At 34.3% G+C, this 14,065-nt stretch overlaps 1 protein-coding gene across 1 annotated transcript; it reads right to left on the bottom strand.

The window, feature by feature from the left end:
• Nucleotides 1-230: 230 nt before the first annotated feature.
• Nucleotides 231-12,967, bottom strand: LOC129256138 (uncharacterized). Its single transcript, XM_054894412.2, has 5 exons — nt 12,386-12,967; nt 7,666-7,710; nt 5,532-5,590; nt 4,730-4,816; nt 231-918 (listed from the first exon to the last, which is right to left on the bottom strand). The coding sequence occupies exons 1-5, from the start codon at nt 12,564-12,566 to the stop codon at nt 898-900; spliced, it is 393 nt and encodes a 130-aa protein (XP_054750387.1). The 5' UTR covers nt 12,567-12,967; the 3' UTR covers nt 231-897.
• Between the last annotated feature and the right edge of the window lie 1,098 nt (nt 12,968-14,065).

Here is a 14,065-nt window from a genome sequence, read left to right as displayed (position 1 = left end):
AAGTCATTTGTTTCAATTTGTTCCGGGAAAGGGTATTTTTAATCGTATATTGACCCGTCTATTTTGGAATAATGTGAATCAGTTCAAAGCCCTACTGAAAACCTACTTGTTTAATAAATGATTCGCAGTTGTGGGTCAGTCAGTCGGAAGTGCACACCAGTTTTGATTTATTAGTATTAGTTGCATTAGCTGTGTCATTTTCCCCTTCCACATTTTTTTTCTTTTCTTTTAATCCCAAGTATCAACCATAGACAGACCACAGTGCGCTTAGAAACACACGTAGTATGCGCCTTATTCAATGTTATGTATTATTCTTCTTATTATTATTATTCTTATTATTATTATTATCATCATTATTATCCTTATACATGAAGGATATGACAGATTGGAAACTAATACAATAACAATACAAAATACAGGGTGCTATCAGCCTTGCTGATAAACATTGTTCAACCAGTGTTACAACGTTTGATAATTTTTAAAACCCAACTTGCTTAATGTTGATAGGCTTTCTCAAGTAGACATAATGCTCCAAAATGTAGATTGTATATCTTTCCATATTGAGACAGTCTTACAATAAAGAAAGTTAAGCAATGATGTCCAAAGTTGGTTTGATTAATGTTAATATCTTGAAGGTCGAATTATCACATAATACTCAAAAGTGTGATTTCATCGAAAATGTTAGAAAACCTCTTTGTATAAAACCTATACATCTAGAAATAATAAGTTTAAGAAAGAAAGATCAACGCTTTTATCATAAGTTGCGCTGATGAAGTGACTATTTGAAGGTCTACCCTGGAGTGTTCATAGAGTTGTTTTAGCGATCAAAATGTGTCTTGGAATGATGCTGGTCCGTCGATAGGACAAACTGACGTCTATAATGACACCCAACACCTGTCATTCAGCTTCCAGGAAAGCCTGTCAAGATTACATCAAAACAAAGAGAAAGGTAAGAAGAATCGATAAAAATGAGTAATATAGATTCATTTTATTTTCATTTATTAATTTATTCAACTAAGAAGCCTACCTCGACCAACAAAGTGTTGAATTCAAGTTTACCGTTGTCCTTTCACTTTGATGGTCGAAAAATATAAAATCATGAAACTAATACAAAGTTATTTACTTTTGTAATTCAAATTAATCCTTGCATGTTAATTTATTAATTTAGTTAATTTGATTAATTAGTTTCTTAAACTTGCAAATTTTAATTTCAAAAGCATTTTCTTCTCACCTATTATGTCGTTTTAAGTTTTTGAATAAATTCAAACTGTTTAAATATAAATTGATTTGATAAAAACATCAGATGTAATAACACATTCATACAGTGCATCCCATAAAAAAAACTAAACTGAGAATTATCGATGATTTATCATGACATACACAATCACAATTGCATTAGAAGAATGACCTGTCATTGTCAAGGTTCGGGTCTCTTCTTTCGTTTAGTATATGGGCGATTCCAAGCAAATGCGGATATTTTCCATAAATATAAAGGGTGATCATAATTAGCCTCAAGGTTGATTTCTTACGCATCTCCTTATAGGAGAATCTGAACCATACAAGAAAAGATATACACGGGACTAAATATATTTTATTTTACTTAATTTTGATTTTACAGAAAACTATTGTTTGTTTTGTAAAATTTTCAGTTGAATAATCTGAAGGTCGTCATTTTACATCAAATAAGAAAAAAAATTTCAAACATAAGATGTTGGAAGGGTTTTAAAAAATGTCAAATTTGTAGTGCCGGACAAAGTGTAATGCGACTGACCGGAGTTTTTGCTTCCCAAATTAAAATGTCTTATTTCAGACTTCTATATGTAATATGAAATTGTTTTTACTCACAGTGTGTGAATGAGGAATCTCTCAATTTATACCAGATAAAACAAAAGATTCTAAAGCTTTACAATGATATATATATTTTTTGTGATTTAGTTCTTAAGTTATATATATATATATATATATATATATATATGACAAGATATGCTTCCCCTCTTTCATTTGAGGCCATTGGGGGCCCTTTCTCAATAACCATAATGCACGCATGACGGAGTTAAAACAATGGAAAGTGGTACTAGTAAATTTCTATTTGCTCGAGCAAATTATGATTATAAGTAAATTTTCTGGCTTTTACTGCTATCTATTCGGAAAAGAAGTTTATAACTTAAATATCCATCTTTTATTTGAGACCATGTGCGTAAAATATAATGGTTACAGCCCAATAGTCCGCGAATCCGATAGTCCTCAGTGTGTGTAAAATTATGATCAGGATATAGTGAGATAAAATGTCATCGGGAGGTCAAAAGGTCAAATGACACGAGTCCATGGGGTTCTATAACGATAACCGAAAGGACAATGGCCCCCTGACAACTACTTAGAGGAAAATATTATCCTCATATTTTTATCGCATGGGACTGTTAACCCCCCCCCCCCCCCCCCCCCGTTAATTTACCCTCTAGACGTCAATTACCCCTAGTACGGAGCCTTTAAGATGCCATCGACACGGCGAGATACTTTACCTTGCCATTTCGACATAATAAGCTTATTATGTCGACATGACGAGATACGTTATCTTGCCAAGTCGACTTTTGAAAAGTTGCATGTTGACATGGCGAGATACGTCATCTTGCCAAGTCCACTTATAACAAATTATATGTCAACATGGCGAGATATCTGGATTCTCGTCAGGACTTTTACAGTTCATATCTCGCCATGTCGACATATCAATATCAGCAAGATGGAAAAGGACTATCGGACCCGCGGACTATCGGGATGTCCCCAATATAATAGACGTATGGTCGGGAAAAAATTGCATGAAAACATGATTCATTTCTAGCTAGTGGACGAATCATTAAAAAAAGTATTTTCATCAAAGCGGCAGACAATGTGCTACCGGTATTTGTGCGGTGAGTGTGATATTGTGCATGGTTAGCTTGAAAGGTAATCATGTTTGTTGGGAGGGGGTGACCCACTAAGAAAAACAACCTTCTGAGCAAAAAATGGCTTTCTCCCCTGCTTCGCACTGCCCCTTCAAGCATATTCCACCTCCCCTGTGAAATACCATATGAAATGTAGCGACGAGTGAAACGAGAGAAGTTGATATAAAAATTATTAAATTGTAACATTGAATTCCCATAATTATAGACTATAGCCCGCAACAAAAACACATTCAACGTTAGCATGGTTAGCCTATTGTCTGCTGCTTTGTTGGAAAAAACGAAAATACTTGTTTTTCAACGATTCGTCGAATTGGTAGAAATTAAGCATGTTTTCATGCAACTTTTTCTCGATCATGCCTCTTTCATGTTTTACGCATAAGGTTTCAAATGGAAAAATATGGATATTCAAGTTATGAAATCTGTTTGCCGAATCGATAGCAGCATATAAAAGCCAGAAAAACTCACTCAAAATCGTAATTTGCTCGTGCAAATGAAAATTTGGTAACACAAGCTTCCATTGTTCTAATTCAGTCACGCGTGCATTATAAACGTTGAGATTAGCCCCAGATGAAAGAGGAGAAGCATATCTTTCAATTCATGTGCATTTTCATGAAGCAAATTTAACATCACGATAGGTAAAACTACAGTATTTATTCCTTTCACTAGCGTACCTACGGGGGGGGGGCAGTCTGCCCCCCCCCCTGACGATCCACAACCCATGCAAAGGACGTATCACTGCCCCCCCCCTGACGAGCTTGAAATACCTCTTTTGCCCCCCCCCCCTGACGAGCTTGAAGACCTTTATTGTCCCCCCCCCCCCTGACGAGCTTGAAGACCTTTTTTTTTTTGCTTGTCAATTTTTTTTCTGGTACGAAATCCTTTATTTGTGATTGAATACCTTTTTCTTTTTTTCTTTTTTTTGCTTGTCAAATTTTTTGGCGGACGGTTTTGCCCCCCTGTGGAAAATCCTAGGTACGCCACTGATTCCTTTTCATCAAATGTAAAATGCTAGTTTGCGTTATGTCTAATTTGGTTGAATGACAGAAATTCATATTCTTTTTCTATAAAGGGATACTTTTTTGTAACCTTGATGCTTTTGTTGATCATGCATCTCCAGTCCAATATTCTATAAGAGTTAACATTTTCAAGAAGAATTGATCTATGCGTCATCCTATTATTCAAATGAGCGGTATATTTTGAGAAAATAACGTCAGACCGCTTTGTCAATAACTTTTCTAAAATATCAAAGTTCATGAAATTTGTGAACTTTGTCTTCTCTTTTTTTTTCATTGTCTATTTTCTGCAGATCATCATTCCATTTTTTAATCTATAAAGTACTCGCTTTCTTATTGAATCAATTTGATTTCATAAACGTCAGGATTCCCTAAAATGAGGTGTATAAGCTTTGAATGATTTCCTTTACATGTGGCTTAATGTTTTCATTCGTGGCATCTCGCTAACAATAAGTCTGCATAGAGGAATTAGTCGTTTGTCTGAAGTATTATAAACAGTATATAGCAAAACATTTAGGCCTGCATCAGGTCAGATCTAATTTATATACATTTTTTAATCAGAGTCACTTAAGACTTTATTTGTATTTTTCATCACAATTCTTTATGTCCTGATCAACCATTGATTCTTTCCTCTCTCCCCCTCTCTCTCCCTCTCTCTCTCCTTCGCGCTCTCTTTCTCCACATACATACACACTCACACCCACTCCCACACACACCCTGTCTCTCACTCCTTCTTTCATCGATACCATATCTTTCTTTCCTTATCGTTATTCTTACCTCAATAATCCGATCTTTGCTTTCTTCTGATAGCATTTCAAAGAAGGAATCTAGGAGGCATGTTTGGCCGCTCACTACAGGAATATACTAAAATACAAGAATAAAAATTTTAAAAAATAATAAAAAGGTGTTTTGATATCTTGAAAAATATTTTCGACAGGTTCTCTTTCCCGATTTTCTTCGTCAGTATTCTTCACAGTTTTTATATAATCAGACCATGAAAAACTTGTGGTAAAAAAATCGTTCTTCAAGTCACTTTATTAATTTACGATATTTATTTACTCACTATGACCCGCACGTCTCTCCTCCCGATATTACTCATGCTTCCCCCTACTCTTATACGAATAGTACAGTGGGTTCATAGCGTGCAAACGTGGTTACCCAAATAAAAACACTTGATTTTCTTAAAGTATGCAAATTTCATCTATGTTAGATGTGAAATAAGTAGGCTTACATAATAGTAAGTCTTCAATTCCCTCCTAGCCATCCTAGAGCCCGGCTTCGATTCCCAGCAAAGATATTTTTCGGCCTCACGGGGAGGTTATCTATGAAAAACTTTGATTGTAGCTACGCCTAAAATGTTTCTCTTTTCTTTCATAACAACTTAAATCCTATATTCTAATCAAAATATGAACATAAGTATTTGTTAGCAAATTTTTGCTGACATGACTTCAGTTTGAGGAGGAAATAATGGCTATATTCCTTTTAACGTTGCTTTCCCTATGTCGAATATATTATGGTGTTTATATTTCAAGAACAATGACGGCGTCTTAGTTCCACAGATCAATATATTCATATTTACATTATCTTTTGACACTGCTTCATGATCTTCTGGTTCCAGAATGAAGGATCGCTTTCCCACTAGCAGAAAATGAAAGAAAGAACATATAATAAATACTAGTCATTATTGCTGAATTCGTCAAACACAATTGAGATTCACGTCTTTTATCCTAATGCGATCTTAAATGCTTCATATTTCGTATCAACAATTATGGAAGCATCAACATACGTGAAACGGAAAGGATATGAATCCATACGCTACTCCTTGTTGCCAAGGTTACAATCTGTAAAAGTATTTTGTTACCAGTTATAGTATGCTCTAAAATCTGTTCATAATGTCATGGTAACTACGTTGTGATTGTATGATGGATTATTACAGTATATGACATAGCTTTTTAAAAAGAAATCTTGATGCTTTAAAATTGCACAAACAAGCTATGTTATGTGAACTTCGTTAAAACTTTAGTAATATAAGTAGGAATTATTTCAAAATTGTACACATCGAAGCCAAAATTTTGATATTCTAATCCTGGTCGGTTAGCATAGCAGCCGTTTCGTTTTCATACACTCTGGTAAACGGGTCAGATTGATCCGAAAATTACTCTGCCAGCTAGGGCCATACTCCGCGCACAAAATGACCCACAATAAACTCCAGTCTGACTATTTATTTTGTGGGTCAGATCTTGCCCCCTTTTTGGTGGAATTACTCCGGTCATCTTTTTTTACCCAGAATGGAGTGTGGCCGAGCAAATTGCCATATAGTATAACAAATATAACGTATGTGAAAATGACGAGACAAGCAATCATTTCCGAGGCGATTCGAATCTCTCCTCAAACTTTACTTCGGAAATATAGCATTTATATTTAAAAGGTGATTTTACTTGCATTATATTCCACATCAGAAAAACCTGGTTACAAGCCAAAGCGCGCCGTGTTTGATTTCAGAGTCGTTTGTGTCTATTTCCAATAAAAACGCACATGGATATAAATTAGAATAATATTTTTAACGTTCAATACACATACAGGTGAGATAAAAAATAATGATAGAATCATGAATAATGATAATAATAATATTAATTATTATTAATATTATTATTATTATCATTTTTATCATTATCATTATTATCATTATAATAATAATAAATTCAGTGCATAATACAATGTTTCTGTACAGCACTGCATGCAGTACACCGAGAAACGAATTTTAATCTCATATAGTAAATAATGCAATAAATTCAATTTTGTGCATACTTCTGATAACTGATTAACGTGAGAGATCAGCGAAAATTAAAACACTAAAGTGATTTCCTCGACTGGGTATCATGGAGCATAATAAACTGCTCCAGGGGGTGGGGGCATTCCTATTTCTACATGCAAGTCTCAGCTATATATAGGCATCTGCAAGTATGTAGGTATGTCAGACCACCCTCCGTGTGTTTCGTAATTATCAGTGGAATTCAAATTTTAGTAGAAATAAATGACTGTATCTACAAATGCTCAGATTATAACTTCTGTGATTAATATTTAAGCATTTACTTTATTAAAACGCTAGGACATGGTAAAAAAAAGGATCCTTGAACATAAAAAAAAATTAGTCTACATCGGTGTTCTTCATCTTGTAAGTAATTAATATTTGTAGGTATAACCTTCATCCTGCCTAAATCATATCAGTCGAATGTGAAAACCACTGATATATTCCGTCTCCGACAAGAAGAAACAGAGCTGGACTTCTTATTCTCTATGAGTTGATGTTTGGTAAAATTTCGAGGGCGATTTCGATCGCTTTGCTTTTACGTTATCAAGATGAAACTAGCGAAGCGACTCGAACGCGCCTCCGAACTTCTCCGAAAACTGCCGAAAGAAGATTGCCTCTGTTGCTGAATGTCACAACTCCCATTATCATTAAGAACTCTAGAAAGCTAGGTCTGCATAATTTGAGAAATTTCATAACAAATTCAAATATGTCATATATTGTGGCACAAATATTCATCATCATTGCACTGCCTGTTAACAAAGTTTTGAATGGTTATGTATATAACTGTCTTTATAGATGGTAAAATATTGGCAGGTACACAAGTAGACATTGTATGATGAACATTAATTTCTTAAATTTTATACAGCCGTACAATATTATTGCATTGTAATAAGATACTTACTAGCGCATGTCCGAATACAGGAGAGTGTGGCACACGATCTGCATTCTAAAAGAGAAGGTACAAACAAAAATGATTTCAGAATAAGACAGGATTTATAATGTTCTGATTGATTTCCTTCGAAATCCGTTGTCCATCTTCCTTCCTACCAATTCCCCATGACCCGACCCCTCCCCCTCTCTCTCTTGTACACACACCCGCACACACACACACCCATACATACATACATTTTCTTTCTCCCTCTTTCTCTCTATCTCTCAAATTTTTTCTTCTATTCACCGAGTGTCTCGTTTTATAGTTTGTCTTGTCCAAAAAAGTCATCCGATCACAAATTGCATTGTCAGTTTCATAATTATCACGTCTTCATTTACAGACATAAATATACCCATTCCGAAATCATCACCGTCGATCACCCACAAATCAATATCCCTTTGAATTGTCAGGCTTTAAAACATGTATTTTGTTTATAATATCCGTAATAATCTTCCAAAATGGAACACTAAATAATTAAAGACACTATAATGATTCAATTTGTAACTCATTCATGATTCATTGATATCCTAACAAAGAGATGATAACAGCCTAATTATGTCATCAAGAATATTAGATCGAAGTTTCATGCATTGAATAATAAGTATATTATTCATCTATTTAGAAGGAATCTTAATTATCCCGAATTCCGGGTCATTGACATCAATGACTTCAACGAAATAAAAAAGCGCAGCAAAAACAAAATTACTTTTCTTCCAGCTAATATTTTTCGTTGAAATGTCCACAATTGTACTAAACATGAGCAACAAATAAAAACTGTACTTGTTCACACAGATGCAATACTATTGAACCAAGTTACATAAATTTTAAGTAGATAACATTTGCCCTTATGGAAAGATCACACTATACCCACACTATTCAACACAGTGTGTGTACCACAGTGTGTGACACATGTGTGCAATATATGTTTTTGGGAAGTGTGGTAACACTGTACCACGTGTGACACATGTGTGCAATATATGTTTTGGGAACGTGTGGTAACAAAGTGTACCACAGGGTTTTATCACTATGTGGTTACTATGTGATTTTGGGATGTGTGGTAACCCTGTATTTACCACATGGTTACCATAATCCTGCCTCAATTTATAATCGAACAAAATAATCTTGTATCGAGGGAACGAGGGAATCTTATTGAAAACTGCAGAGTCGACGCCAATAGAGGCTTAACCATTTGGTTTTAATGCACGAATTAAATATGGTTCGTAAGCATCGGCATATCACATTAGTTCTGTGCATATCAAGCTAGTCTTATAATTTGCGGATTCCTCCTTGGAGTCACCTGGATGCTGATTTGGCAAATACACTTTAAAGTTGATGATAATGAGTATTACTTTATCATGTTTAGCAAACACAGTAGTTTTGTCGTGTAAAGAGTTTAATGCATTTATGCTGTTTTTTATTGCCTTTTAATGCCTGTGTTGCTTGCATGTTTTTTTATCAGCATGAACGCACCATGATATGTGAATTCCTCCGATTAAAGGAGGCTTGTTCAAATAAATGAATTGAAAAAAAGTAGACCTGATGATAGTGAACATATAAGAATAAAAAATTATGGTAATAATGACAATGATGTAAACAAAATAACAACAACAATAATAATAATCACCATAAATACATAAAGAAAACGTTTGATGAACATTCTGAAAATGTGATTGCTCGGTAAATAAATATAATCTGGTCATTCAGATAGAACTAAACATTTACTCGTTGATTAATCAAATAATCACTTCATATTAAAGTGTTGATGCAAATTTACTCCTTGTAGACTGATAAATAAATTTCGACAACTAACAACTAAGTAACTGATTATAACTTTTGTGTTTGCCCTTCTCGTACTCTTACTCTCACTAATTTCAACTGTCGATTTTCTGTGACCCTCCACAAATGCTAGTCCTTTACCCCTTTTCTACCATTTTTCTAGAAAGACAAACACTTCATTTTCAGTTTGTTAATGTTTGTTTTTCCCTTGTATGTTTTTGTCTTTGTATGTTCTTTTTTTGTATCCCTTCTTTTTCTATCTTTATTAGGCTGGAACTTCTAAGAACCAATGGATCTTTTACGCCCGTCCACACTCGAAGCCTCTTCTATACATCATTTTACTGGATTATCATTTTCGTTACTTTGTATTGTTATTTCTTGCCATTATGATTTTTATTTACCTTATATAATGTTATTTTTATCGAGTGAAATAAATAAATTGAATTGAATACATGACGTCATAGTGATGTGATAAATGAACACACGCAAGGTTTACAAATAGTTCAGCATTACACCGTAGTAAGTATACGAATTTTATTTTAGTATGCTAAGTCCGGGGATGATATGTGGTAAATGAACGGTCTAAACTCTCGCAGTGTGACAACACTATGAACACAGAGAGTTTACACATTGTTAAAAATCTACCATAATGTGTTCAGTATACTAACTATGTGGAAATTATGTTGAAAACACTGAAATTTCAGACAGTGACAACACTATGAACATATGATTTACACATAGTTCTCTACACACCACACTGTGGTATATGTGTCACTCTTTGTTCGGAATGCCAACTATATGGGTAATTATGTGATTAACTCTGTGATCTGAAGTCGTACACTGTCACAACACTGTGACCACATGGTTAACACACGATTCCAACGGTCAACTATGTGATCACACAGTTGCAAACACTATGAACACATGGTTTACACATAGTTTAATACATACCATATTGTGGTATATGTGTGCCACTCTGTGTTCTGAATGCCAACTATGTGGGTAATTATGTGGTAACTATGTGATCTGAAGTCCCACACTGTGACATCAGTGTGGCCACATGGTTAACCCACAATTTACACGTAGTCAACTATGTGAACACACTGTAGCAACACTGTGTTTGTTCCATAAGGGTGTATTTACTACAATCCTGTTCATTTTAGGCCAACTCTGATAGTTTAATGAGAAGCATCGGACATGTAATCGCACCATTTTAGTCTCTTTTTTTTTAATTCGGGAATAGAGTTGATCCGTGGGTCCTATATAGTAGAATTCTTGCTCATTATAGTTATTTACTGGAATATTATAAAAATAAATGAATTCTTGTTTCGGTAAATAAATAGAAACCTACGAGACGATGGCTCATCTTTGCATCTTGATAAATTTAGTCCAATACAGCTTTAGAGCAAATAAAATCTGTGGTTTCAACCGGTGTTCATATAGGTAACCACACTCCTCATTTTCCCTGGTGTTATTTTGAAACCCATTTGCACAAATCCTGTGGATGTCTTATGTTTTGTTCAACTTCGTAATTTTAATACCTTAGGATGTAGTCATTATTTTAGAACACGGAATGCATGGCAGTTTTAACACCCTATCCAAAATAAAGCTGCACCTAAAGTGTACAAGATATAACCAAAATAAACTTTAATCACTAACCCTTTCTCATTACTTTCAGAAAGGGAGAGGTCTAACTCAGAGGAGTGAATACAAATATCAACATGATTAAGATTAATTTCAAAATGCATTACTTCTCCACTTGTGCAGAAAAAAAGGATGGATAATTAGTTTACAGGTCGAGGTAAGAGCCCTTTGAACATTTTCCATATAAATTATAATCCATATGTGTAAAAAGAGAGTAATTAGGAAAGATAGAATAAGAATAAAAGGAAAACTGCAATGAAGAATGGAGGGGAAGAGGGAGGAAGGAGAAAATTGAGAAGATGAAGCAATGGTTAGAAAAGGGAAATAAAACGGAGGAGGTGGGAAAGAATCCAAGTAGTAAGGTGAAACAGGATCGAATGGAGAGATGAAGAAAATGAGAGGAGGAGAGGACAGTCAAAGGCTAACACAGAGGGATTCGAGAAATTAGGGCTTTATAATAACTGTGTTGGGCGTCCGTCATGGACTTATATACATAGACGCCCGAATTCTGGACTCAGGTTTAAATCAAAGCCTGGTTTAAAGTTGTGGTTTAAGTATGAAGAGCCAATTGGGGCAACACCCAAAATGTTCATAATTGTCTGGGAATGATAGCTGAAGTATTTTTCTTCATTATAAAAACAAAAGGAAACAAAACAATGAACAAAAGAAATATACAATAAAAACTGAATTTTTGATTTTTTAGCTCTCCATAATTTTAGCACCGACCGTGGTCTAAGTTAAACCTGACTGCAGAATGTGGACCGGAGGGTCCGAACAACTGGTAGATATGCATAGTATGGATGGATGGTAACTCCATTAGCGATTGAAATGATGTTGCTACATGAATACATCCTCAGGTAATATACAAGTATAGGTTACACTAAAATCCTACATTAGCGAAAGCTCCATTTACATACTAATTTAGATGAGCCTTACATGCTACAGGCTAAATATCCAAAGGTCTAACGTAGCTTGATTATCAAGGATCACTTTTTATAGTACATATTTATGAAATCTAAGCAAATTGTGTTTAAATTAGTATTCAAATCCCGGGTTTTACTGGTCACATACCATTTTCTCCTGATTTCCATGTTCGATAACGTGTTTAATTGCAACTATATATAAACTACGAATGCCTTTATAAAGTAAAATACATTGTCTAACTGGGGTTAAAAAAAAACGATCAAAAATAATTATAGTCTTTAAATAATTTTGTGCACTAAACGTTGTTTCAGCCAACTGAAGCATCTTGATATTAGAATATACATACCTATTCTGCTTCCTCTCTTATATTGTTGGTTGTATCTTGTCATATCCATGTCATCTAGAATGTTACACGTACATTGGTCTGCAATGAGCATCAATAAAAAGACCACTGTGAGATAAGATTGGTAACTCGTTGATGTCCCTTTCTGAGCCATTACTGTTTTACTTTCAGTCAATTTATGCATAAATTATTGTGAGCAGTGTACTGTTCAGTTGATATTTAATCCAAACTCTGCTGTCCGAAAGTATTCTGTTCCAATATGGAGAACACAAAATAAAAGTTATCGATTAGTCTTCACTTGATCCTAAAAAGCTTTCTAATGCATTTGTGGTTGACGCTTCCTTATATCGACATTTCCTCTTCAATGAAAATCGTCTGACAATATAATTTCTGAATGCTATCTCTTACTTCCACGTAGTGAGTGATGAAAATGACGTACAATCCTGGTTCTGAGATAGATTCAGTGCGGGTTTTTTAACCAAACGAGACTCGATCTGTTTACATTGACAATACTCATCAACAAAAATATGATAATTATCCTATAGGAAATTAAACTTTGTCTAGCGTGAGTACTAACATCTATCTGATTCGTGGAAAGCTACGCAAGTGTATTCATACATCGTCTACTACATACGGTATTCCGGTACGCCAGATTTAGCACGTCCTCTACCGTCGGCATAACAATGCAAATAACCATTTTTTTTCTGTCAATGAAATATATATGATGGAGTTTGGCCCATGGTAGTGACTGTAAAAATTGATTTTCCCCTTCATTCGACGGCGATTTCTTTCATACGATGAAATTAGCTGTTATCGGACAGCCATTACATTCTGCGCACGACTGGACACATTAAGACTAATTACACGTTTCTGGTTTTCATGTCAGCGGAACCCCGGTAGTCTCTCAATTGTCGTCATCGCTTGAAATGTGTTTCCTCCCAACTTTATCAATCTGTCAATGATCAGTTATGAAAAATAAAGAGAGTATGAGATCGAAATTTTGCTTTCTTACAAATGCACAATTTACAGGATGGAGTGTTTAAGTTTTAAAAACTTTATAGCCGCTTTTAGCTTTGGTATTATATACTCCAAAAGCGTATTTTACTATTCCAGGTAATTACTACTGTTATGTACTAGAATAGTTTTGGTTGGAATGATAAGGCAAAATTGCATTTAGTGCATTTTTTAACAAGGTTACATGAAAATATTTTTGTTGGGATCCAGAAAAAAAATAACTGCTAATTTCTAATTTGTCTTTAACACTTATCAAGTACGAAAAAATGGGCCAACATTTTTTAAGGAAAATAATCTTTGTCGCTTTCCTAATTCACAATCATTAAATTTGTAAAATAGGTGTTAAAATTCTCTTTCTTTTTTTCAAACAAGAAAATACAAAGAGAGGATGTTAAATATTTTACATGTAGAATATTATTTTTTCCGGAAGAATAAACAAATAAAAACAAATAAAAAGTATTCAGTTTCCAACATTAAATCTTTAGACAGGTTCTAACTACATACTAAATAGTCATCATTATATTCATTAAAAATAAATGCTCTCCCACAAACAAAGGAAACAATAGAATTCAATTTAAGAAAAAATGATTGGCTTTTACCAATTATATGACATATTTAATTGATTTTAATTATTCATACACGTTATCAACTCATCAGTCATGTCAGTGT

The sequence above is a fragment of the Lytechinus pictus genome, chromosome 3, assembly GCF_037042905.1.
Source record: "Lytechinus pictus isolate F3 Inbred chromosome 3, Lp3.0, whole genome shotgun sequence".
In the NCBI taxonomy this organism is placed as follows: Eukaryota; Metazoa; Echinodermata; class Echinoidea; order Temnopleuroida; family Toxopneustidae; genus Lytechinus; species Lytechinus pictus.
The sequence above is the reverse complement of the archived record's forward strand: the minus strand, read 5'-3'. Positions and strand labels throughout refer to the sequence as shown.